The sequence below is a fragment of the Melanostigma gelatinosum genome, assembly GCF_949748355.1.
Source record: "Melanostigma gelatinosum genome assembly, chromosome: 17".
Taxonomy (NCBI): domain Eukaryota; kingdom Metazoa; phylum Chordata; class Actinopteri; order Perciformes; family Zoarcidae; genus Melanostigma; species Melanostigma gelatinosum.
The window spans coordinates 19,841,183-19,869,048 of record NC_136650.1 but is presented as its reverse complement, the minus strand read 5'-3'; the positions used below and the strand labels follow the sequence as shown (position 1 = coordinate 19,869,048).

Below are 27,866 nucleotides of genomic sequence, written 5' to 3'. Positions count from 1 at the left end.
GATTACACATCATCGGCACTTTTGCAGGTATTCGATATCTGATAAAAGGGAAACATATTGAAGCAGCAGAACTATTCAGTGCACAGTCATAATCCTAATTATACAGGTAATAAACAATGTAGCTAAGGGCTGACATTGACAGTAATAACAGCTGACCTGAGAGCATCTCTTATAAGGACAGACACACCAAAGAGAGCAGCTGCACCTGCATTTACTCGTCGAAATGAACATCACCCTGTGATTTAATTATTTCAAACATTTCACGGTGCTGGTGATACTATTCAGAAGGTGTCTGTCTTGAGGGTGTAGAGTCCGTTCTTCACACTGGACTGTGTGAGTCACATCACCTCAGCAAACAGAAAGGAACACTGTGAGCTCGTTTTAGAGATGTCATCATGTGTCTCATCTTCTATGTAGGTTTCTGTCTTATGCTTATTGTGTTTCTTCTCTTTTGACAGGTGATGAGTGGGATTATATCATGTCTGAAGTACAGGGAACACTGGAGTTTTCTGTAGAGTTGCACAAGTTTCACAATGTGGATCTCTTTCAAAGGGGGTAAGCAATTGTATTTGATTTTTTTTCCAGTCATGATATTTGTTTATTAAATTACCCGGATTCTCTGCTGCCAACTCGGCAAACTCACAGAGCGTATTAGTGCTGAATGGTGACAAAGGACACCTTTTATACATCCATCTGTTTTTTAAACATGTTTTCTTCTTTTAATTTGTTCTACTTGAATTGTTGCTCCCACAGCCATGAGTGGAAGGCATTACAAAAAATATTTCTTGAATTCATACAAAACGCTGGGTTAATACTGATGAAAATATGCCACATCTTGAAATGATACAATATAATTTATTCAGTAAATTAAAGTGGTGTACCAGTCTACCAAAGTCTACTCTGTAAAATTGTCTCACTCCACTGAAAAAAGAAAAAAAACGAATTAAACAACTTCTATCCGAGCTGGATGTTGTCAGACATGTCTGAGAAGTACCCATAATCCCCTGCAAATGTATGTCAGGACATCATGGGGTTTAATGAGATGTGGGTTTACAAATCAGCATGGGTTGAATGTGCCTGTCATTAACATGCAGACAACAGATTGACCTACTGTCAAAGGCAAAACACAGTATATTTGGTCAAAATTGAGTTGCGACAACAATCATCTTTATTGGAATCTACCTGACCATTTAAAAATAGTATACCATAAAAATGTATGATTTCTGTAAAAATGGCATGTAGCATACATTCTGCATGAACAGACAACTGTAGCTAAAGCTAGCAGGGGGAATGTGAGATAGACTATAGTGTTCGCTGAAGCTAAATGACTTGCTAAATGTTTCTTAGCTGTTATCTGTAATAAATAGAAATAGCAAATTGTATAAAATCAGATCTTGGTAATTCAGTTTGTTTGTCAACCATTTGTTTGTTACTCCACATGAGACAGCAGCTACATTTAATCATGATAGAGAAATGAAAAAAAACAATCGTAGACGACACCAAGAAAAACAGAGACAGCCTACATTTAATCTCTATAAAATATATACATGTCTGTATTTTATAAACGAATTATCTAAAGGAACACACTCTGTTAGATACTGTGTGTTCTGTGTTTTCTTCACACAACCTGAACATCATTGGAGCATCTGCATTTTCCTCACAATGCAGGTTTTAATTATTATTTGGGGTAAAATAATCTGCTGAGTACTCACCTGAGGACGGTAACACAATAAAACACATTCAAATGACAGAAACAACAACAAATCCAAATATAATGAGCTCTACCAATGAGAATATGAATAATACGTGTAAATAGGCAATGTTTCAGTTGAGTTTTTTCTAATGTTCTCTGACTATAAAAAAGGGCAATGTTTATCCTGCTGATGCTTCTGCAGGAAGATTAAAACCTCTCATCGGATGCCAGCTTCATCAAAATGATTTTCCAAAAGGGATGGACTAAAGATTAATCATGTAATCCCTTCAGCTGAGTGCACCAATAGCTTTGTTTTTACCAGTTGCCGTACCATTAAGTACACCAGAAAAATATTTATGATGTCCCCATATATGTAGTATGTCGACTGCAGTATGCCAAAAATACCTGTATGTCCCACTGCATCCGTTCCCATTTTACGGTATGTAAGCCAGCATACTGTTCTGGCTCCTCCGACCCACAATCCTCTGTGCAGCTGACATATGATCAACAGGGTCAAAGGTTTAAGGTGCAATCTTATCAAAAAGTAGTTTGTCTTCACAGAATACTGCATGCAACAGTATTTACCATCTCAGCTGTATGCAGCTTCAGTGAAAGCATGGGATTTGGGAAACAGAACCGTGAACGCTAGAAAGAATCGGATCCCTTTGTAAAGATGAAGCACTGCGGAATAAGAATGGTTGAGTGACCTGTGCATCAATGTCATGACTGAAATCAATACAAATTCCTGAAGCAGACTGGGGCACCATGCAGCTGTACACTTTGATGGGCCCAGTTGGTCACTGATTGCATTGAAATAACTCATTTAATTTGATTCAAAAGAAGCCAATGACACTTTTACCGTAGTTTTCACGAATGGAGGCACAGTTCGAGACTTTGATTGCTTCAGATACTTGAAGTACGAAACCAGCTGCATTTTCTTATTCTATTTAACTTTATTTTGCAAACAAAATGTAAAGGTTTGATTGTCCTCCACATCTATATATATATATATATATATATATATATATATATATATATATATATATATATATATATATATATATATATATATATATATATAAATATATGAATACCAAGAGTATCTGAGATCTGTCTGAGATCTGTTTCTTCTAAAGTAAATAATACAGTAGTTAATTGAAAATTCAACATTGAGCACACAAGTCTAAACCTCCGCTGTAAGCGGTAGCGGATTAGTTTCTGACCAGTTGCTGGCCACTGAGTTGACCTACTTCGTTCCATAAACACACCTTATTTATTTATTTATTCATCAACCTTCAAAACCTTTCCCGTGCTCCTCTCTGTCAAGCTTCCATCTTCAGGGGCGCTGTCGCTAACACGGCGATGTGATGACTCACAGCCGCGCTCCGGTCTGGGACTGCCAATGTGTCCCCGGAGAGCTGAGATGTGCTTTTACACAAAGCTGCTTTGACTTAAACTGCCAAAGGGACCTTTTCAAAGACATGTTTGCCTTCGCTGCCTGGTGTGACATGTAAATAATCCTTATATAAGCCGGTGGGACCGTTCTATTCTGTTTTTCACTTCATTGCTCTGTGCTGATATTTGTTTGTCTTATGAATAGAATTACTTTTCAAGCTGTCATAACATAATTTCCTGGTATCAACACATTTTTATCTTATCTTTAAGTGTTTACTGGTACTGTATAATTCTAACAACATCTGATACAATACCTTACAGCTTTTAAATAGAGGTACATTATTGTCTTTTCCATTATTAATAACCAGAATGCACCTTTTCACATGTTCAACAAGAAAAGCATATCTGAAAACAGCAGGCTTTAAGTTTAAATGTGTAATATTCTAAGAATACCAGTTCAACATTTTCTAAGTCAAGCCTCCGACCGTGAGAATGACTTTACTGGAACACCAGCCCACTGGCACACATTCACTTCATCAGTGAGAAATTCCCAGCCACAGCAGGTGACTCATCTTCAACCTGAAATGTACAATATCTGTTAAACAGCATTGAGTGTAAATACCCTGGTATTAGAAAACTGGACTCTTTTCCCTTTCTCTTGCTGTAAGACATGATGGAGAACACTGTTTATACTCACATTGTATATTTTCTTGATACCTCCAGGCCATGTGGAGACATCAGTATGTGCATTTATTTCGTGCAGTTTTATGCTGACTGTTGTGTTTGTATCCTCTCCCACAGGTTCTACCAGGTACGTGCCGGGCTGAAGGTCTCACCTCGAGTGCCCCACAGGTTGATAGTGACAACACAAGACAACACAGGTACTGTGAGGGGAAGTGACGTTTACATCACACACACGACATTTCTAGGTATCACATCGATTTTACCAGTCAGTCTACACGATCCTTATTCTCGTCTGCAGATACGATCTCAATTTGTCATGTTAGTTTTCAGTCATCAAACTTTGCCTCCCTGTTTGTATTTTGTTTTCCTGCCTTTGTGGACATTTGTATCCTGTTGCAGTCGTTTTGCATCTTTTTGTGGTTGTTTATTGTCTTTTTGCAGTCATTTTGAGTCACATAGTAGTTGTTTTGAATTTTTTGATTGACTTTCCAACAAGAAGTGTTAAGTGTCACCTGATCTGAGACTCTGATCCAGGGCCCCATGACCACTCGGGGCCCTGGACCTGTGCCCTGTCGGCCCATTCAGTCATTTGTTTATGTAAACAGTTGTGTATAAGTCATAAAGGCAAAATAGCTTGACTTAGCTTGACTTAAAAGTGAAGATCCTGTTTGAACTGGCTGTGTTTCAGCCACAGTGATCCATATCCGAAGGGGACTGAGTGTGAGAAAATCTCACCTGACCACAGTTTCTGTCTGCATTATTACACACATATAGTGTTGTCTATGCTTGTCTTTGAAGTGTGTGTGAAAATATTGACATTTTCCACCTTCTCTGGATTGTAGTAATCTCACAGATTCGTGCCTTCATATCTTGGCTGTGTTTTTTAGATCTCTGGATTCAAAATAACTTAAGGCTTCTCTTAAAATAGGGCAATCCACAGATGCCAGAGGAAAATAAAACAACCACATATTTCAACATCTGCTTCTTGAGCCCAATGAATTTACCTTGAAATGCACCAACTCATATTTATTTTGGGTAAAAGTCCAGAATAAAGAAATAACCGAATCGATTTTTTTCCAATTAACTGTGAGCAATTGTCTCAGCTGCTAACGCTCTTCACCAGAGAGTGGTGTCTATGGCTCTACCTTGTCTCAGTGTTTTAACATTTGGCTGTCTTTGGGTTAAGGCTGACTCACGCTGCAGAACATATTGCGTCTCTCATATCTTCCAAAACCAAATGTTGGAAAGAATTGAATTGAATTTCAGGTTTTAAACCCAGAGTTCATAAGTATAGTGTGATCTTTATTTATTTCCTGTGCTGTCTCAACATATTTGCAGTTTGTAAATCAAATAAAACTCGATTGGAATGTCTGTGCTAAAGTAGGAAGATTTTCCTTTTGTCTTTCAATGAGGGATTTAAGACGTATTAAGAAAATGACAGAAGAGGCTAAAAGCAGGGTGTTTTCAGTGCAACATAAAACACAATAGAACGGCTCATCTTAAAATGCCGTTCTTCCAAGAAAATGAATAACATAATACGTACATTTGTGGCAATAATATTTACATGTACCGGTAACCAAATCTCATTTGCAAAATCCTCCGTCAAAGGTTTGTTTCTTAAAATACTGTACATAACCAGCGACAAAACATGCAACGAACAAGATGAATGGGAATACAAACAGCACTTCACTGAATGCTCTCTCCATTTGACATTAATTCATAAATACAATTACTTGCGGAGGGTTTCCATCATGAAAGATTCCTCACATGTTGTGTCCTCTTTTGTATTCATAGGTTGTGACGCAGTGCTTCTGAACGTACCCACGCGTTAAAATCTGGATCTCTGGCAATGCAGAAAGCCGTTTCACTGGCAATACTGATTTGCAGTAATAACGGCTATTTTCTCCAGAAACACAGTGACAGGAATTTCCATTGCCTCATTCGTTAATGGATGGAGAGAAATCCTAAATCGACCAAATATTAATAGATTACAATGGGCATGATATAAATAGCAGTTCTGCAAGCCCGCTCTCGGGAGTCTATTTTTAGCGTCTATGTCCTGAAGGTGCAGACTAACATGATTTCAGGTGAGGAATAGAACAGAGAGCATCGTCCAGCTGGAAGAGGCTTCGGTAAAACTGTTCAGTTTTCTTACTGTGCATTGCATCAATACATTAACAGACAAACCGGTTTCAGTTAACGTAATGTACTCTATTTATTGATTTTAGCTGTTTTTTTTTAACTGTCCAGCCTAATGTGAAGGAAACTAACCTTGAGACCAAAACGGAGCTAATAGGAGAATAAATATTGGACTCATCAGGAGGCCCGATACATGACTGGGCAGAAACTAATCTACTTTATCTTTTGTTGCCATGTGAAAAAAGGAACAGTTTACTAAAACGTTCCCCATAAAGATGATAATATTCCAGTGGCAATGCACCAGCCAGCTCTCCGGCCGGCAAGAGGAAATACATTCATCATACACAGACGCAGGAAATCATCATTCACTGTGTTCTCTGTAAAAGTGTATGCTTGACATTTCAATTGTCTTTGCCCCTCAGACAGATGCATTGTGAGAAGGATCCTGCCACACACTCAACTGAAGCATTTAATGACTGTGATTCACGCACAGAAACACGGCCAACAGGGAGAATTGGGTTGTTGTTTCAGGTGACTCTTACGCACAGACTAAGAGATTAAGATACTTCCTCATATTAGTATCATGAAGAGCAATCCTGCGTTGAGAGTTTTGTGTTTTTAGGTTTATAGGAGAGGGAGTGACGAGCAGACACACAGCAGATGTAGAGCACCACAGGCTGTAAGCTTATTGTTTTCTGCACAGACTCACTGTGGCTAATGCTTGAGGGAGTTTCAGCCGGTTTAAATGTGTGGCATCTGACAACTTCCCAAAACCTCAGAAGTGTGTGGGTTTGATGTGTTGTTTTTGGTCTAATTCACTGTAAACATGAATGGAATTACTCAAATGAATTCTAAATACATTGATATCCAATGAGAACAAGAAGAGCGTGGACATAATATTAAACATTGCAAATATGTCCATGGCACTAGAAGATGCACTAATTATACATTATGATGCTGCATACTGTGTGTGTAGACCCAGTAAATGTTATGTTACTCAGATGATATTTGTCACATGGGGTTGACTTCCTGTTGCCAAGAGGTGACGCTCTGACTGTGAGTCACTGTGGGCATGTACGGTAGATGTTCTCGGCTCTCGGCTCTTATCAAGCACAAGACATTTGGGGCAGATTGGACAAATGTAAAGTCGAGTTACAACATCTTTCTGTTTCATGGACAATCACACATCTGCCATTAAACTTGCAATTGAGACCATGAACTCATGTTTAAAATGTTAGCTGAGGTAATACATCAAGTGGGGTCATTTTCTCATACTTTGTTGGCGACCAGAGGAGTTGCCCTCTGCTGACTATTAGAGAGAAGAACAATTGAAGGCACCTTACTCATTGGCTTCACTTTTCAGGAGTATGGGCATGTTAGAAAATGCCTCCCAAATGTAACACATCTTCACAAAATGTAAAGGTGGGGGCTTTTACTTTGAAAATCTGTTAGGAGGGCCATACACAAGGCCAAGACCCATATCAGGTATATATATATTTCGGCACTTCTGAAGTGTGTGCTCGGTGTTGTTATTTTTGTAGCACCCATAGCCCCTCACACATGCATTTGAGATACTTCCTTCAGTTTCTACAGGGTTCCGTACTGTTTCAGGCCTTTCAGGTAATTCAATGAAACATCAAATTACCACATTTCCATCTCAACTAAATTCTAACATTGTAATATTTCCAAAAGTAGACCTCAAGTATGGCTGTTGTATTGGACTGCCTTCATAGCTGAGGTGCTGCTCCAGCATTGCTATCAATGTCAAAGCCGAGATCTCAGCACTGCAGCTTTCTCATCGGGGTCTTATCACTTCTACACACTCTGCACATGATTTAACGTTTAATCGATCTCATAAAACAAACTGGCATCCAAAGGAAGTACAGTGTGTGTGTGTGTGAGTGTGTGAAAGTAGCAAGGGCAAAAGCAGAAGCTACACTTTTTTGATTTGGTCACTTTGGCCACACTGAAGGGCCACCCAGCACAGGAGCACCTGGGGGGAAATCACTGGAAGTCCTTCACTGGTCAATTATTGATGTTAATTCCTGCGCAGTTCACTGTTCTCTAATCCACCAAACTTGTGTGTCTGTAGACAGCGGGCGGGAAAGCCAAACACACACAAGGAAGACATGTGAAAAACAATAACATCAAAGTCACATTCCTCATACCCAGAGGGCTGCCGCTGTCTCTGTCACACATTCGCCATGTCACGCCTCCACACATCCATCATCCTGGCTGGGGCTGCAAGTAGTAGCAGCATTATCTGGAGGAGGCCTGCAGAGAGAGGGAGAGTAAGACCCGAGACTGAAAAAGAGCACAACCTCAGCAGGGGAGTTCAAAGACTCGTCACTGCTCGCAGCTGGACAGCAGGAGAGCCAGGCTGCAACGCGGGAGATGTTGGCAATCGTAACACACATATCTGATTCCCCCTGCTTCCAGTCTTTATGCTCAGCTCAGTTAACAGGACACTGGCTGTGGCTTTTTATTTAACGGACACATATAGAGACTGGTATCCACCACCTCATCTACTCCCAGCAAGCACCATGCACAAGCAGATAGGTGTGTCATAGGTTCGATGTATCATTGTTCAATGTGTAGAGCGTGTATGTGTGCATGTTTGAGCACCAACTTTCTTGTTTGCGCGGCCATTCAGTATACAAACAGTGATAACTTGTTCTATGTACATGGTGCTATGGTGTCTAGATGGTTCAGTACCTTGAGGGTGCAGGGACATTGAATCTGAGTGAGAAGTATTGTGAGCTACGACTGAAATACTAAAACACATATTCACAAATCTTTGCACATTTCCAGATCTGAATATACACACTCAGATCCCTCACCAATCACAGTAAACATTTGCAAAATGTCAGGTCACTCATTCGCAAGCCTCATTATGCAATCTGGGTACATATTCACGAATCTGAGCACACACTGCATCTATCAGGGGAAGCGTTTGCCAAACGAAAGGCCTACATTTATTTCGGTTTATGAAAAGCAGTGTATTCCCTTTTTTAACGTTTTAATGTCAGTGAAATCATTTCTCATACAGTTTTGCATGTTGCATAGTATGAATGAGTGAAACCTAAATAGAGAAATGAAATAGAGAAATGAGTTAGGGTAGGAAGATACATAAAGAATAATCATGTTTGTTTTGTATTGTAAAATCTGAGTCAAGTGATACTGTTGGAGCAACAGACTGATTGCTGTTTGTGTTAATTGTGCATGATGGTGTGCCCCTCATCAGGAGAATGCAGCTTCAGCTCTGCGGGGGTTTACGACGGCACCGCGTTCAGCCGGATATTTCAGATCCTTTACAGGAATGAGGAGATTACGGTGAATGACTGTATGATCTTCAAAGTCCATCTGCTATTAGACGGAGAACGGGTGAGTCATGCTGGTGACATTTTCTGTACACACACACACACACACACACACACACACACACACACACACACACACACACTTCCTGTTGAGAAAGATGGAATGGAGAATGGCATTTTGCTGCTAGCATTTTATCAGTAGCTGTAAAATGCATAACAGATAATTACAGTAAAAACAGCTGTATGATAGTTGAATTAAATGCCCATTAATTAATGGGCTTTATCATCCACTGTTGGTCTCCACTACCATCTGGCACAAACAACAGAGATTTAAGCATGTTAATTAAAGCAGAAATCTAACATAACTTTGTAATGAAGAAGTCATATCATGCTGAATAATGGAAGAGTAATAATGCTCTGTCATTGGCTAAAAGTGGCGTGAAATGTCAGCAAGTGACTGCTTTTGATCAGTAGTCTTCCATTGTTGCCAGCTTGCTGAATCTCTTGTACATTGCTGTGTATTTAGCAGAACAGACACACATCTATTTTACACGATACAGCTGTTGACGAAGGCGGCTTAATAACGCTTGAGGTCACGTTCATGTGCGTATAAATATATAAATATAAATACATGTAACTACAGTGATTGTGTTCAATAAGAGTGATGTTTCCTCGGCATGGTTTTTAATATTTTAGAAGTCTGGAAAATATAGGATTACCGGGTAAAAAAAAAGTTCTTGTCTCTCCTCTGTCCCGTTAATCATCTTGCAGCCCCTCTGATTTATCTTTCAAGCTTCAGTCTGGGGTTCAGAGTCTGACCCCCAGACAGAAGCTCCTCCCTTAGGAAAGGGCAGAAACTGTATCAAATAGAGGCACAAGAAAGGTGATGATCAGTTGGTGAGCCTTTCACACCAGTGAAGCCCTCCGGCCTTGAAGGGAAGAAATATGAATAACTAACATGGTGGGTGTAAAGGCCCTAATGACTGGACCTGCCCAGCCTTTCTCTGGCGTATCCAGTTGCGGTTTTTATTTTTATTTTAAACCAGAGATATCAGTGGTTTTGGAAAAATGGTAAAACGATTGGCTTGAGTTTTTACCCTCTTAATACAAAATAGTGTTTAAGGCCCCAAGAGGGATACGTCTGGCCCCGACAACCAAAAATACATTGTATTACTTCTCTAAAGCTACAAAGTTCAGATAAAGTTCATCTTCTTTTTGAAACGAATTCAGCCCGAACCATTCCAGACACAGAAACAGTATGAGGATTATTGAGGTCAACAACTTGCCTCTTGGAAATAATGTGCTTTAATTGTAAATTGCCTTTGCCCCAGACTGGTCCCATGTTCCGTTGAAATGATCAGGCGTGTAAACCTGCCAGACAGTTATTGATGTACTGTCCTTTACGCTTTCACCATGGGCGCGACCCCGAAAAGCCACTCTGCCTGTTTTATGTTGTTGGGAGCCACCGCAGCTCAAATTGATCAGCTGTGACAGTCTGGAGGCCGGGATGTGAAGGGAGTTAAGATGGCCCCGCAGCTCGAAGCTAATCATCCATATGATAGCCGTGGCTCAAACCATGACATTACCCTGCACCGTCGCTCAGCTGCTCTCTGACATGTCTACAGTGTGCACGCCTCGATTACTGTGGCAAGATCCCCGCTCCGGTCAGAATGTGAATAGTCTGTCTCACATGACTGCCCAATCCTAATTTTAGAAGATTTCATTAAACATAGACTTCCACGTGGAGGTGTGGAGACGGCGGAGCTTTAAGGCATATCAGATTTCAGCTGGAAGCTCTCCCGAAGGCTCGCGGCTCATTAACCTTCCGGAGGTTATCTGCCGCTCACAGCTGCAGATAGCACAGACAAAAATAGCCCCTCATTTCCCCTGTGTACACCCGCATGTACACTTGATTAATCAGAGCATCGATAAAGGAAGAGACGGCAAAGAATCCTGTGTTTGCTGTGCAGTGTGCGTGTACAAACGCGAGGAAGAACTGTGCTGTTATTATAATTAGCGACGCAGTTGTTCAATCTTCAAAAGACTCCATTCATGGCACCGCCTTTGTAGTTTGCTCATACCCTTTATGTTTCTACTTTGTTTTTCAAATTCAAATAGGTGCTCTGTATTTCCATAAACCGTGGTATTCTATGGCTCTTTGATCATGAGAGCGATTCAATTCTGTTCAACTTACATCAGGTTGAAGATCACACAGAGAACATAAAACGTCATTAAAAAGAACTAAATCAGCATTGCAAACAAGGCCGGTCACGTTCGGTTCTAAGCCACAGAGCACTATTCATACTGTGTATAGTGGAAATGTCCATCATATCCACAAATCAACAACAAAAAAACCCCGCCTAGCTTGAATGACAATCCGAATCTGACCTTCCTCTATTATGTAATCATACTTTGTGTCACTGTTTCCCATGCCATTAAGCATTTTGCAGATTTCTTGAGCGGAAAGGATCTCTTCCCTTTCCACCTCAATTTGTTGTCTCACAAATAACGAATGTATAAACTTGCATTCAAGCTAAAACGGGACACCTTTGTAACAGTGCTTGTCTCGTGTTCATGAGGTTACTTGACAATTTAAGTATGTTTCCATGTGGTATTTTCATGATTTTGTCACCCCCCCCCCCCCCCCTCCATGTCACCTTGTTCCAATAATGTTCATGCATGTACCAATGTTTTGCAGGTGGAGGAAGCCTTAAGTGAGGTGGACTTTCAGCTGAAGCTGGACCTTCATTTCACCGACAATGAGCAACAGTAGGTTTTTAAGCAATTTGGAAATATGTGTTTGTGTTTAAAAGGGCGAGAAATAGGGAGAGAAAACTATACCTTCCCCTTCTGCAGCTTTTATACAAGAGTGAGAATGCAAACTAGGCACGAATAAGGGCTATTATGTCTTTTGGCTCATATCCATCTCTTTAAGCACCCGATCACAACTTCTGTGCTAGCAATACACGATTACTGTGATGTATCGTCTTGGGACAAATAGAAGAATAAATGGTAAGTTTGTTGAAGCATATGGCAAAAGGCACTCTTTTTGTTGGGCCTTTTCATTGGCCTGCAGCTGCATATTAGTGTTAAGTATTGTCTAAGTTTTTCGTGTTTGAACTGTTAATTCAGCGTTTTTGTCATAGTTGTGTGAGTGTAGTACTTGTCAACGCTACACAGGACAGGAGTTATAGAGCCCCTTGTGTTATAGCATTAACACTCGCTGCTTATTTTGGAGTCTGTATGACTGTAGAATGTCTACTCGGTCTCCATTACAATTCCAGTCAAGATTCAGACTCTTTCTCTCTGACTCTTTCTTTTATAGCTGCAGAGTCAATATAGGCTACAGGTCCTTAATACTAATGTTAGAGTATTGGTGAGCAGCATACCTCATTCTAAGAGTCTGGCAAAAGGCAAAAAGCTATATATATAATATAGAACCATTCACTTTTAGTATATGCAATAAAATCAGCACCTGCATTGCATTGTAATATAGAGTACCTGCTTTTTATTTTGTTATATTTGTCTTTACATATTGGCTAGTTTTACCAACTAATATTTAGTTGCTGCGTATTGTCAGACGTGTTGGACTGGAGGGGGCACTAAAGATGGGGAAAATACCAAAAACAAGAATTCTGCAGATTACCCATTTTAATTGTATGTAAAAAACATGAGTCATTTGTGTGCGAGCGTAACACGTGTCCCTCTCTTCCCATTCCTCAGGCTTGCAGAGATAGCGACTGTCCCCTTGATCAGCAGTCGGACCCTCAGCCTCCACTTCCACCCACGGAGAGGCCTCCACCACCACGTCCCTGTCATGTTCGACTACTTCCACTTGTCCGTCATTTCTGTCTCCATACATGCTTCACTGGTTGCCTTACATCAGCCGCTAATCAGGTAGAGTTCACAGGGGCAAACATTTGCATTTAATGGTCTTTGAATTCACACAGAGCAGAAAGACCCTTCTGGTATCTGATCTCAGGATCTCAAACCGTCAAATCCTGTCCTCCTAAGTCATTGTTGACAGTAACAGATTTAACACTTTAAATTTGTTGTTATCTTTGAGTTCTCAATTTCAGACAGAGGTAGGTAAAAGCAGCTTTTCATTTCTAGACATCTGTCCATTTTGACAGCTGAAATGGCTTGCTGAGTTTATCAACTCTAGTTAGCAAGCTAATAAAGTTAGCGTTAGCTCCATGAGTTAAAGAAGACGACTCTTTGGCTGGATTCTTTTATGTTTCCAGCTGACTCATTTTCATTCTGACCTCAACCTGTTTGCTGCTCAGTTGACTTCCTTGTTACATTTGTTCACTTTTAACATTACAAGAGAAAAGGCTTTTGGGATGAGGACTAATTCGTGTGTTGCTTGTGTAACATTGCTGAAGTTGTTGGAAAGAGTTGATGAACAACGTTAATTTAAAGTCTGATAGAAACCAGGTCTGTCTCAAACACAGTGTAATATTACTAAAATATTAAGTGTTATTAGTTCATGTGTAATCTTGGAAAACAAAAAGTTGATTTAAAATGTAAACTAGCAGTATCCTAGTTAGTTAATGACGAGCATGTTGGCCTTGGAAGTAATGCTCGGTTAAGTTGTAAGTTACCCAGACATCCTAATAATAGCCGCTTGTGTTAGAGCAGATAGATGCTGTTGAACCCAATCCGAACACTTTTACACAATAACTTTTGGTAAAGCTAAAACCTTCCAAACTGTTTAAAGGCCTTCAACTAATAAAGACATCTAAAGCTTGACAGGCCTGCCATGCATAGCTGCTAAGCAATGATTGGACAACTGCATCATTTCAGTGAATGGTCAATGGGAAATAAGTCTTTCTTGTCGATATAATATTGAATTGTAGAGCTGGTCACACTGGGAAAATAGAATTCTAGAGTGAATCCTATAATTGCAACTGTATCCATAATTTCAACAGAAGAACTCCAGTGAATGAACCGCTATAAAATATTTTTCCTCTTCCCTCTTTGTTTTGGCATTCACAAGTGGATCCATTAGCTGCTTGAACGAATAGATTTCCAAACACGTATCTGATGAATTCAGCCGCCAATATCATGAACTCAGTGTCAAGCCATGCATTACATAGATTACTGCAGCACCTGATTGATTGGAGCAGTAGCAGCCCCCGTCTCTCAGCTCATCTGTATTCACACACACACACACACTCATGGTTTGTCCCTGCATGTGTCCTGCCTGTTCTCTCTGCAGCTTTGCACGTACAGGGAAGGGCTCTTGGCTGGGGAAGGGCTCGCCAGAGAGCCCGAGCGACCCATCTGCCATGTCGGTAGAGAACCTTGTGTTCGGAGCTGGCTACTGCAAGCCTGTCATCTCTGAGGTACGTTGACCTTTAGCGGTTCAGCTGCGTTCAAATAGAAAGTCACAGACAGTCAAAGCCCGTTCTGTCTCACAAAGATGAAAACAGCCCGATAATGAGCCAGTCTCTGTTCTGCTGGTTGTTCCCTTTTTTTTTGTTTGTGAGCAAGTAGCTGAATGTCAAGCGATGACGTAATCATACCATAATGACGTGATCTCGGTTTAGAGACAGAAGCCGATGGATTTAGGGGTGATTTGTTCTGGCATGTCACCCAGAAGCAGCAGGATTCAGCCCACGAACTGAGCGGGGAGTCATTCTGATCTGGATTACTAATCCGGAACCTGTCTGTCCCCCCAGATTCTGTCATTTGTTGGGGCTTCGTGCAGCCTTAAGGCTGAAAGACCAGAGGGCAACGCAGGGATTATTACTGCGCTGCACCGTGGCTTTTAATAACATCTGATTAACCCACCTGCCTATGCAGGCTCCAGGCTTAGCATCTGGAAGTGTTAGCACCTCTCACTAGAAATGCCTTTGTGCCCATTTACAGTTCAGCTTCACAATTGCATCAGGACATACCTGATCACGGAATTACTGTTATCATCATCATTAATCATGATTATACAGTATATGGAACTAAATTGTTTCATGACCCTTTAAGCACCTGCACATACAGTTATATTAAGCTGCACTAACCGTGTCTGTATGCTGAATATGAAGGCAGAGCCAGACATGGTATTATCTCAAAATATCAAACTATTCCTCTACAGTAAACTGCTTACTTACTTCCATAGAAGTGCTATCAGATGTTGAACTGCGACTTCAGAACTGCTCTCTGTAGTAACTCTTTTTTAACACAGTTTTCTGGGATAGTTTGACTTAGCTATCCACAGTTTGTTCTATTTGTTTTTGCAGCTATGAGCAGCTCCTTCACTCCAGATCTGCATTGCGTTGCAGGAAAATATGGCATGTCCCAAACCCATACTGCACCCCAATTATAATCAAGTTTCGAATGCTTTATGTAATTTGTTCTCACAGAAAAATTGATGTGTAATTTAGCAGAATTTTAATTTAATTGTCTTTACGTTGTCATTATCTCTAGTTCTCTCTTATGTTTGCCAATTATTCCAAGTCGTGTACAGTTGTAAAACAGTCGGTTCCATTTTTTCTGTCCTTCTATAACATGCATCTCTCAGGTCCCTGTGTCTACACTGTAAATCCTAATGAGCGCCCCTCCCCCCTCCCCAACACACCTCCTGGTTTTTACTCCCACCCCTAGCTGGGAACTTTAATAAGCTCTGCGTTTAGCCAAGCAGGGGGGCTTCGTTTGATCACAGTAATGAGTTCTGCTTGCAAGCGCCACGTACTTCATAGCTGCAGGTGAAACCTTCACAGCAGGCCGCCTCCTCCTTCACCTTTATTTATTTAGGTTTCAGCACTTTCCCCCTTAACACCGCAGCATTTCCCTTAAGTGTTGTGTTATTATTTCTGAAAAACAAAATCACATGTTGTAGATATCCATTGACATATGCTGTTACATCTCTAAAGGAAGGACAACGGAAATATCTTAAGAGAAACAACTGTTAGAAGTGAGACGGCTGAGAATCTTGGGTGTTGTTCGTGTAAATAAATCATGTTTCTAAAGATAAACACAAATCATGTCAAACATATATTGTCCTTTGAGAAGCTCTTGTCTACCTGTATGAAACGCCTTTGACAGCAGCAGTGATTCAACACATTGATACTGGTGTCTCTGCGTCTAAACACACTGATGGCGAATTGGAAACGTTGCATCAACAGCAGCAAACAAAAGCAGAAATTCTCATGTCAGGTGACATACAACTAAAGCACATCCGAGACATTTACAGCGCACACAGAAACTATGATTTCAGGATAATTACTAGTTTGATACTGAAAAATAGATATTTTTCACTGCCCTTCGCTCGCAGACTGATCCAGGCAGGCCTCTATAAAGGGTAAAAAGAATTATGAAAGTAAACATACAGATGTTCCTTCCTGGTTCGGCTGTACTGCACTGCTGCAATTACAGAGCGCACACAGGTATGATGATAGGGCCGGAGACTTTACTCGCCAGGGGCAAATTGCAGTACATCCCCAGTTACTCAGGCTTCACATGCCTTTCAAAGCTCTGAGCCGCACTGGCGCGGCTGAGAGTTACAGGTATATGTTCATTCCTCACAGCCATGAGGAGATGTCGCCTTGGAGCAGACTGTGCCAGGTCAGGGACCAGCGGACAAGGGCAGTCACTGGTCACATCCAAGGCACCCTGGCTCCACACTATGACGCCTGATGTGTGCAATGATAGCTGTTTGGGTAGCAGACCATTAGATCTTTTGGAAGATAAATAAGAGATATGATTATAGTATCAAGGCCTTGGTGATTTGCAGCTGTTTGGACCAGTGTTACACTCAATGCATATGTTGAAATTCACCTAATACTTCTACTGCGCTGCTAGAGAGCCATCTACTGGAAACACGGTCCTTATTACAGCTCATATCAGCACTCAATAGCAGGGGGGTTGTACTTGAGCTACAGAATTATTTTTCTTGTCTTTTTCATTAAATGTTACTCATCAAGCTGCTTGCTTCCTTCAGTTGTGTACCTCACTTGGCCTTGTTGAATGTTTTATTGTCTGGTTTTCAGTTTTTTATATGCATCATTTTACATTCGCTAGGCTATGTGTTTCTTTTATATCAAGCCCTGGACGAACATTGGCGCCTTGAATTCTGTGTCAACTTCCTATACTTGATCTTTTGAAGGTTATAACACGGATGCGTTACATCCTCAAGGCCACATGAAGGTATTGATCTGCTTTTATAGCTCGCAGCGAGCTGTGTTTAGGGTCCGTTTGCCCCTAACATTGTATTTGATCTTCCAAGTAATTCCCATTGAGAAACACGCTCCTTTTATCACAAGGTCAGAGACAAGCCTGTGCAACTGTTGCAGCCGTATACTTGAACTATAAATGTCAAGTATGTGTACATGTCTATTATTAAGGCAGGCTGTTTTCTGAGAGCTTTCTGTGACTAGTGACCTACATAGCATCTGACATTTCCTCTGTGTCTCCTTCTCTGCAGGGGAGCTTTTATTTGCCCAGTGAAAACAGCCTGCAGAGAGCTCATACGTGGCACCGGCGGCTCTGTCGCCTCCTGCTGGTCGCACACAAGGGCCTGCACACTTACCACTCCGCACTGATGAAGGAAATCCCACAGCTGCAGCAGACTCCACTCAACTCAGGTGACCATATGCAAAGCTCAGTATTCAAACTTTTATTTCTGGTCTTCAAATTGAGAGAAGAAGATACGGTCTATTGGGAATCATTGGGGAGCAGGATAGTTTTCATCATCAAACAACCCTTTTCTTTCTCCTTGATGTTCACATTTCATTCAGGACACGGTGAGAAACAGTGGTGGAAGAAATATTCACATTGTTTTCCAAGTTAAAGTGCGAAAACAAGAGCGATAATCCAGCTAAATACACTTTAAGTATCAAATGAATAAGTAGTCACTTTTTCTATTGACTCTTTTCAGAGTAGTATCACCTATTAAATAATATTAATAATAATTATTACTACTGACTAAGCAACATTTTAATGTTGTTACTTGTGTTGTACTTGAAGGTTGGTAGTGTAAGTCGGAAGAATGGAGCAGCATGCAGGCGTGGATATTCCAGAGAAACTAAATTTATTAAGACCGGCATGAAAAGGGGAAAGCTAAACCACTTCATTAGGTTTATCACTTAGCGTCCTCTGCAGACAATTTATGAGAACAACCCTCCCAGTATACCAAACACATGGCCTTTTCCTGCCGAGGGAAAAACAGACCAACCAGTCTGCCGGCTTTCAAAAGCTTTTCTACCTCGTCAGCTGCTCTCTGTGGCTCATCAGCGTTGATCTCTGGAATAAATGCCACTTCAACCGCGGGTGGCATCAATTTCCCTTCATATGGAGTCAATTACTCAAATGCACTTTGACAAACCATATGAATCAAATGTGACTTCAGGCAAATTTAAACCATTTTTTGAATAAAATATATGATTTTCTGGTATTAAATCTGTAGTGACCCTGTTTTACCGTTCGGTACGCACTGTGTGAAATCCGTTGCACTAAACTCTGCAAATAACTTTCCAAAACAACTTTTCTTCCCACAGAGGTGCTACCTGTTGATGAAACTCTAAATCATCTCACGACAGAGTTACAGGTATATGTTCATTCCACACGTTAAAGAACCACGTTTACATTATCCTGTAATGGAGTCACTCTGATTATGCTTCTGTCTCTATTGTTACTTTCACATTGTTATGATGTTTGTTGTTTGTTGTTATTTCAGATTTAGGGGTATAAAACAATCACTATTTTGTCCTTCCTGCTCTACCAAAAGAGTTCATTATATGCACATACACATGTAATGGCTTAATCTAGATGTTTGGGGCTGAAGGATTACAAAAAGAAGTAATGCTGCATTTGTTTTGTTTTTATATGCTGTGGTGGATTTCAACTTACGGTATTAGTTCAAGGCGATGGATATAAATACAATATTTTATTTGGTGACTAAAATTCTCAAAGTCCTGTTAAGTCGTGAAGGGGATCATTGAGACACCTGACTTTCAAGTGTTAAAACAAGTCTCTGAATATATTGTGATGTTTATTTGTGGACGGATACGACGGCCCAGCTGCTACAACCAGCCTTTCACACAGAGAACAGCATCGGTTGATTGATTGATTTACTACAATGATCCAAAGACACACAGGTCAGGCAGAAACACATTGTCGGTAAATGTAAATGTCAGCAGGAAAACCGAGGATCCTAGAATAGAATGCTGTATTTTAGGAAGACTGACTCAGTTTGATATTATAGGGATCTTTCTTTTTTCTAACCCCTCTCTGTCCCCATCAGCTACAGGAAGGCCATGAGAGGGTAGCGGAGCAGATCAGCAGGGACGTGAGCCAGCTCTGCTCCCAGCTGGCTGCTCTGTGGAGCCACTTCCTGGAGGCCGCTATTCTCAACCCCCACATCCTCTCCTATCTTGCCCAGGAGCACCACACACTCAGGGTGAGAGTGGCACTCCATCAAAGGCATATATAATGCTCAAACGCCAGCATTTCCTGTGTGTTCTCTGAGCCACAGGCCAGATAGTCTCCATATCCGAGTGCACCAATGACGATATGTGCTGATATCTTTAAATTGAGCTATTTATATCCTCAGCACCCAAACCAGAATACAAAAATATTTACAGAACAATCAAAATGGTTTCATAACCATTGACATGTTAGCTCTGTGAGCGTCTCCTTCAGGCATGTCGTGACCAATTTTCTTGAAAGGTTTTACAAGCTATTGAATAGAATTCTCTCTTACCACACTTAGATGATGTAAAAATAGTAAAAATGAAAATGTAATCAGCTGTAATGAGGATGAAACCTCCATGTTTGATCAGGAAATAGTTCAATTTATGAATTAAACTAATCAAACTCTGGACAGGGGATTAACAAAATAACAAAATGCCATTCTAGACGGTAGTTCAAACCCAGCTGAGCAAGTTAATGTAATTTCCAGTGCAATTTCTGTCCAATCACTGGGCTGTTGAATATGAATAATGTACTTCACAGTGGAGTAGCTCTCAAGGCCCTTTTATGTGGCATTGTTTGGTCTCAGTTGTCTGAAAATAATGAACATGTTTGCTTTGGTATTTCATTACCCCAAGGGGATACTTTCATGCCTCCACCTACCAGTGGAGTTTGGATTTCAATTAACACTTGTTCTGTAATTATTGTGGGGTGAAAATACACCAGAAATAGTGTTCCTGGTGATTTGCCTGTCACAGTGGCTGACTTTCAAGGATGAAGCATTTCTAATTGGAGTTGGAGAAGGAGAACGCTTTTTGGATCAAGCTTGCGTCACAGACTGGAAGCAGTGATATGATTCTCTCTCTCTCTTTGTGAGCAGACCTTGAATGATTGACTCATTTCGACTGACTGATGAAAACTGTTTTGTCTGTTTCTTCAAACACCAGGTCAGGAGGTTCTCAGAGGCATACTTCTTCACCGAACACTCCAAAGAGATATCTTTGACTTTTCAAGAGGAACTGTAAGTATTAGCCTTCTCAGGGAAAGAAGAGGTTTATTCTATGAATGGAGAGAAGTGTATGATATTATTCTGCTGATTCAGAATCAACAGACATGGCCAGATAGCTGCAGAAGTGCGGAGCTCAGACTACCTGACCAAGATGCCTCCTTTACCTGTTGAGTGCCTGGATATCGATGGAGACTGGAACAGCCTGCCCATCATCTTTGAGGACAGATATGTGGAGTCTCCTCAAACAGGTAATATAAAAAAGTGGCTGAAAATATTCAGTTGTATACACCAAATCGCAAAAGGTTTACTGCAATGCCCTTGTTTTTCCAGAGTGGCTATCACATGTGCCAACCACTGATGGCCAGAACAACTCAGATACCACCACCTCTCATGTCAATGGGATTTTTGAAAGCAACCAGGGAGCCAGATCACCAGCAGTACACCAGGATCCATTGGACAGTGATGATTGCATGGACCTACCTACATACGTCTCACTCATGGCAGAGCAGAGTAAGACCAGCACCAATATCAGAAGTACCCAGAACCTCATTCGTACCGAGGACATTGCTGAGCCCTCTCGAGCAGCGGCAGAGCACTTGAAGGAACCAGAAGAAAAACAAGGCCAGGATAAAGAGAGCTGTAATCCAGGCCTGGGGTACATCACAGATACGCCTTCTGATGTGGATCCATATAGAGAAGAAGCAGTCCTGGTTCTCTCCTCAAACCACAATCCCCTCACTGACTCCAATAACAGCAGTGATGAGTCTCCTGCTCATCGTGCAACGGAAAATACCATCCTACTCTGTGATGCCACAAATGACGGCAATGCAACAGAGAGTGAAAATAATGAAGAGGAGTCTGATATTGCGATGCCATTAAATCACTCCATGGATGATGAGATTGAGGATTTTCCTCTCATCACTGCCTATGCGCATCCAGTTATACCTCCTTTTCCCGGTGATCTCAGAAAAGAGGTGACTCAACGCGGATGCCTGATCGGCTCCAAGATCATGAAGCGCTCGTCCTCAGTTATTTCGGACTCAGGTATTGAGAGCGAGCCCAGCTCGGTGGCCTGGCCCCTGGAGGCCGCACTGCGAGGCCGACCTCCTCTAGACTTCTCCAGCGAACGGGAGATCCCACAGCAAATAGTGTGTCGCCACCCGGTCCACCGCAGCTCTCTGGAAGGCCTGCAGAGCAACGGCAGTGGAGGCATACAGGCCTCACTCACTTCTATCAGCTCCCTGCCCTACGAGGAGGACCAGCAGCAGAGGAAGCTCAGTAAACTGACTAAGTCAGTTTCGGCACCACAGATAAGCAGCCCTGAAGACACTGAGGAGGACCATGTGCTCCTCAACCAGGAAACAGATACTAAGAGTTTAGCGCAAAACCAGGATTCATTGAAGATCAACGGTTCTTCTTTGAGCAGCAACCTGGATTCGGAGCAATCCGAATCCTCTTTGTTAGATCCGACTTCAACGTCAAATCTTGGCCATATCCTCAAAGAGAATATTAGCTCTGAAAAGTCAAACACGCCACAGAACCTGTCAAAGACATACAGAACCAAGTCAGCGTTAAGTGGTGTGTCTGAAGTGCTGCTTTTACAAGAGTCTGAAAAGAGCCCTCATGTGAAGGAAAGCACTGTTATTGGCAGCCAGGGGGAGAATATGAACCATCAAACACACATCAGTGGAGTAAGCACCTCAGAGGAGGATGTGCATCTCGTTGAAACAGAAGCAGTGCCCTGCAGCTGTGGGAACAACCCATGTGTGCATAAAAGTGCAGAGGCACAGGAGAGAATTAACACTGTAGGTCATTGCCAAAGTTTCCTTCAGACTGAAGTGCTTAGTGTTGAGGACCAGAAGTGTCTGGATCCCTCCCGATCACCTCTAGGGCTTCAACACACCAATGACCTCCCCAGCAGTACCATCACACAGAGGCCGAGTGATCTTACAGGGCTGATTGCCAACGATATTGCATCACCCGTTGACCTCAGTGGGATGTCAGCCAGTGAGAAAGAGCCTTTGGACTGCCAAAGTAAGCCCTCTAAGATCCCCAATTCAGGGCTGGCCTTCGTGAATAAGAAGATGGTGGAGGTGGTGAACATGTCAGTGTCCTGTGCCCCGACCTGCCTGCCATTTTCTTCAGCGCTAAGAGACTCTCCATCCATCGGTGGAATGTCCGCTCGCCAGACTAGCTCACCTATCACCCATCAGCCCCTGGGCTCCTTTGGTATCATCTCCTCGTCTTCGCTCAATCCCTTGAACATGGACGACGAGACCAACGAACGAATGCTAAAGTGAGTTTATGTTGGAGCTAATCTTAGTGTTAGCAAAGGACAAATTGTGCTGTAAATGTGTGTTAAACCCCAATTCAAATTACACAGCATGTTATTTTATGCTTACCACACAAGACTCCCTTGTAAATCAAATGTCCTCTGGTCCCTTGAAAAAAGTGAAGAAATGTATTGTCTCCCTTTTGTGTGTGCATGAACAGGCACAACTACATCTCTGTGACACCGACTAACAACCAGACAGCAGCCTACTACAAAACAAAAAAATAATCACACACTGTAAACCACATTAGCTTCCCGCTAATGTATCTGCTTATCTACACGGACACGTGTCTTTTGTTACACCTGAGGTGGCTGCTAGGCTACCAGTCAAACATCTGCGAGGGTTAAAGTGCTAATGTTAGCAGACTAGATAGCAAACAAATTATAATTCTGCAAGCGCTTTCAACATCTTCAAGTTACTTGCACATGTCAAGATTGGTTGGTTTGGACCAATTGAGTTATTAGCTTTATAAGCTATATTTACTCGTGCAAGTTTATTTACATTAAGTGTCCTTGTCCACTCAGCTTTCAATCAAACACTTCCACTGGCCCGTCCACTTAAAATGTGCAGGCTAAAGGAGCATTTTGTTTGGACTTTCCATAATACAAAAATTTGAACCCAAAATTTGGAAAAAGCCCCTTTTTAGTCAGATTTATGATTGCAAAAAAGGCTGGCTCCTGTACTTTCAGCTGGACATGAAGGCTGCATTAGTTATTTGTGTTCAGGCAGGTGAGAATAATGCCTTTCTTTGTGTGTATAAGTAAATAATGTATCAGCAAATGCAGGCCATCTCCCAAGAAAAACTTTGTAGGATTGAGATCATAATCCACACCAACTACAGGAAACAAGGCCAAAAGACAAGGTTGTATGGGTATGTGGAGACGGCTGTTGACATCTGGCGCGGTAGCTGGCAGTTACTCATGCTTGGAAAGCCAGGCATAACAAAATGAAGTGAGGGCAAATACAAAGCGAGGAAGTCAAGACGAGGTGGAATGCCTCCTGATGCATTAAATCACATCAAAGGGTGCAGAGAAATCCATCATGATTAGCTGAAAGTACAGGAGCTGGAATCGGATTTGTTTTGACTCCTCCACAGCTGAAATATGTAACCTGGCGGGATGAAAGAGTAATACAATTTAGAGCAGCTACTTGTAAATCTGTGGGACTTAAAAGATTTGCTCGGAAGTGGGCAATGTCAACTGATATTATACAAAAATGCGAAGCAGGCTGTCCAAGATATTTCAGACAAAAGGCAGAGAACTGTCAGAGTGATTCTCTTTTAGTTTTATAGAAGCTTACTCTAGAAAATAAAATCTTAGATTTAGATAGCATACACATTACTGGAAAGGTCTTTGTCAAGTTATTGCTAATATATCAAATACAATGTCTTGTTTTGATTCGATTTTTTCAAATGTCATTTTCTTTTTCTCCAGTTTCTACAAAGCCAAAGACGAGCTGCTCAAAGAGTTGAGCTTTCAAGCCAGCCTTTACAGCGACCTCTCTCTCCTGGCATCAGACCTGCACTATTTCCCCCCCGAGGAGGATGACGAGGAGTTTGATGACGGCATACACCTTGTGGTGTGTGTCCACGGGCTTGATGGTAAGTCCTCATACAGCTGGAGGTTATGGTTCACCGCTGTCCAATTCTACAGCAAGCAAGTAATAGCTGTTAAACGGACACATCTCCCGCATACTGTACATCCTGTTTCTGCCCTATTAGCATTGTAAATGTAATATAGTCTCTGACAGTGTGTCCTACAAAATATCACTTCACACTATGTAGTCTGTGAATACTAATTCCAGGTGTCACTTAAATGATTAATGTGCCAGAAACAGTGAGTATAATTGTTCCTCTTTGCTTCCAGGAAACAGCGCAGACCTTCGGCTGGTGAAGACGTTTATTGAGTTGGGACTGCCAGGATCCAGACTGGACTTCCTCATGTCTGAAAGGAACCAGGTACATTTGTAGATGGGAGCCAATCGCTAAAACGTACAGTCACATTTTGTGAAAGTGCGTGAAGGCACTTTGTAGAGCGCTGACGACCGTGCTTTTCCCTGCCGTTTCCCTGCAGACCGACACGTTTGCAGATTTCGACACCATGACGGACAGGTTGCTGGATGAGATCATTCAGCATGTCCAGCTGTACAACCTCACCATAGGCCGGATAAGGTCAGTCGCTCAACTTTAAGCATTCTGTTTGGACAGTAGATGGCAGCAGAGACTGCACATCGATATTTGGAATGCTTTACTCATGTACATTACAGTTTCAGGATAATATATTGACTGTACGAGTCCAAAATGGATAAGTAGCACAAAATGGATAAAAGGCTCTTATCATACGGTGCCAATAACTTCCTGACTTTCCCATGATGGACTGTACTCCCTTATGCAGCAGTGTGTCGCCTTGTCCCCATCAAATGAAGCTATTCATCTTCCCGCCTAATTGCCCTCAATGTGGCAATTCGTCTTTTTTAGAGAGATTCTCCCCAAGTTTGTTAACTTTCTTTGTTGTGTATTTATTCTCTCGAGAGAAAGTATCAAAGACAAAAGCAATCGACTGCCACAACAGCATCTGGTTCCTTCCACATTACTTCTATATTTAGTTTGGTAAAAGATAGATGAGAAGGAGCCCACATGGCGATGAGGGATTTTGGGTAAAGCTGTAACAGTACAGTAATTAAACTAAGTGACAGACATATAGCTCCGTGGATCTGCTGGGAAGACTGTTCATTTGTGTGGCACGTCCTCTATGTTAGTATCATTAAGTTGTCATTGCCTTTGAGAATGTTTAAACAAGTTAATGAATTTTCTGTAATTACCAATGTTGTAGCTGAAATCTCCAAACATCCTCAGCTGGAACTAGTTCCTACATACAGAATGGTCTATAATAAGATATCGCACAGTGTCGTAGGTCAGCAGTGTTGGAGGCACTGTTTTTCCAGCCACCCACTCAAGTTGCAAGTTCATCTCCCTGAAAGTTGTTTGCCTTCGACCAACAGCTTCATCGGCCACTCTCTGGGGAACATCATCATCCGCTCCGTGCTGACGAGGCCCCGCTTCCGCTGCTATTTGCCCAAACTGCACACTTTCCTCTCGCTGTCCGGCCCACACTTGGGAACGCTGTACAACAACAGCACACTGGTCAGCACAGGTGAGGCCACCGCGCCGCAGTGGGAAAGAAAAAAGACGCAGATGTGCCGTGTTTACAATGCTGTACAGCCATGCATTTCGATGTTTTGTGCTCCTCAGCAGCATCTTTTATCCAAGAATATCATCCATACTGTGCTGCTACTGTGCAGGGGGTTTAAAAAGCAGGGGTCCCGGTTGTCTTTGTGTGTGTGTGCTGCTTAGGTCTGTGGTTAATGCAGAAGCTGAAGAAATCAGGATCCTTGCTGCAGCTCACCTTCAGAGACCACGTTGATCCACGGAAAACATTCCTCTATCTCCTGAGTCAGAAACAAGGTACCGTCTGAAAGCGGATGCATTTGAAACACAGACAGTATATTGACTGCCTCACTTTACAGACTATTACTTGAAAGACAGTCGATTGAAATATTCATGAAAATGTTGTCGTCTTGTCTTTTTTGTCAAATTTCTGTACGCGTCAGCTCACTAACACTCAAACCCCTGCCAGCGAGCTGCGAGAGGCCTGTGAGAGGCCTCCCCACTGTTTGAGTAGAACAAAGCAGTCGTTTGTCACACAGGCTTGAAGAAGATAAGCCTGAAAACACTATTTTACCCCTCCAGAGCTGTGGCAGGCTGACAAAATGATCCAAACCCTGTCATTGGAAACCCACCAGCGCACTCTCTTAAAAGCACACTGACAGGAGACTAAAGAAAAAACACAGTTTTATCGTATCAAGCCTGTCATTTTGTGATTGTACTTTGTGTTTTACAACCAATTCACTCTTTTCCTCTCTCTCTCTCTCTCTCTCTCTCGAACACCCACATGGACATACACTGTGGTGTCTCATTTACTCGTTTGTTTCGTGTCCCTTTAGGGCTCCAGTTCTTCAAGAACGTGGTGTTGGTGGCGTCTCCACAGGACCGATATGTTCCTTTCCACTCTGCCAGAATAGAGATGTGCAAAACCGCTCTCAAAGACAGGACCACAGGTTAGAGGTGCATGTATTAATGCAACTGGACTCTCTTCTCTTTCAATATTTACAATATATTCTGATATTTCAGAACAACAATCAAATTTTTCTCTTGTCTGAGAATATTGAGTACCAATATGTTAAAATTGTATCTGTAAAGTTCACTCTCTGAAACTGACTGGTATTATGTAAAGTGACACTCTGTCATTTTTGAAAGAAGAAATAAGACCTCCTTCCTCTTTCAAATTACAAGTTAAATTCATAATTAATAAAATGCACCCTTGCACAATTGATAACCTCATTTTTTCATTTGGCTGTCAGTTGTAGGCTTAACTTAAAGTGCATCATGGCTCCTACACCTGCACAACACTTCTTCACTACAGCCATGAAGACGGTTGGGTACACCAAACGTCTTTATGCCCTTCTGAAAACAAAAAATATATATTTTCCCAGGGTTCTATGAACTACAGCCAGCAGCTGGTTGGCTTAGCTTGGTTTAAAGATTAGAAGCAGGGGGATTTGGATGCAAAATTGTTTGAAGTCGTAGGACTAACCGTATCTTTCCTAATTTTTGCACTGAAGGGCCCGTTTACACTGAGATGATCAGCAATCTTTTGCAGCCACTTATGGAGGCTAAAGAGTGCCGGCTGATCCGCCAGAATGTGTTCCACGCTCTGCCCAACACAGCCAACACCTTGATTGGGCGCGCGGCCCACATTGCTGTCTTGGACTCTGAGCTTTTCCTGGAGAAGTTCTTCCTAGTGGCCGGGCTCAACTACTTCAAGTAA

The 27,866-nt window shown here is 41.8% G+C and overlaps 1 protein-coding gene across 1 annotated transcript; it reads left to right on the top strand.

Moving 5' to 3' along the window:
- Positions 1-478: 478 nt before the first annotated feature.
- fam135b (family with sequence similarity 135 member B) lies at positions 479-27,866 on the top strand (the record flags this gene model as incomplete). Its single annotated transcript, XM_079287422.1, has 19 exons — positions 479-555; positions 3,890-3,969; positions 9,156-9,295; positions 11,930-12,000; positions 12,955-13,128; positions 14,453-14,579; positions 17,654-17,813; positions 18,726-18,775; positions 19,472-19,627; positions 20,586-20,659; positions 20,741-20,895; positions 20,978-22,943; positions 24,414-24,580; positions 24,846-24,937; positions 25,053-25,150; positions 25,981-26,132; positions 26,333-26,443; positions 26,983-27,096; positions 27,661-27,866. The coding sequence occupies 19 exons, from the start codon at positions 479-481 to the stop codon at positions 27,864-27,866; spliced, it is 4,170 nt and encodes a 1,389-aa protein (XP_079143548.1).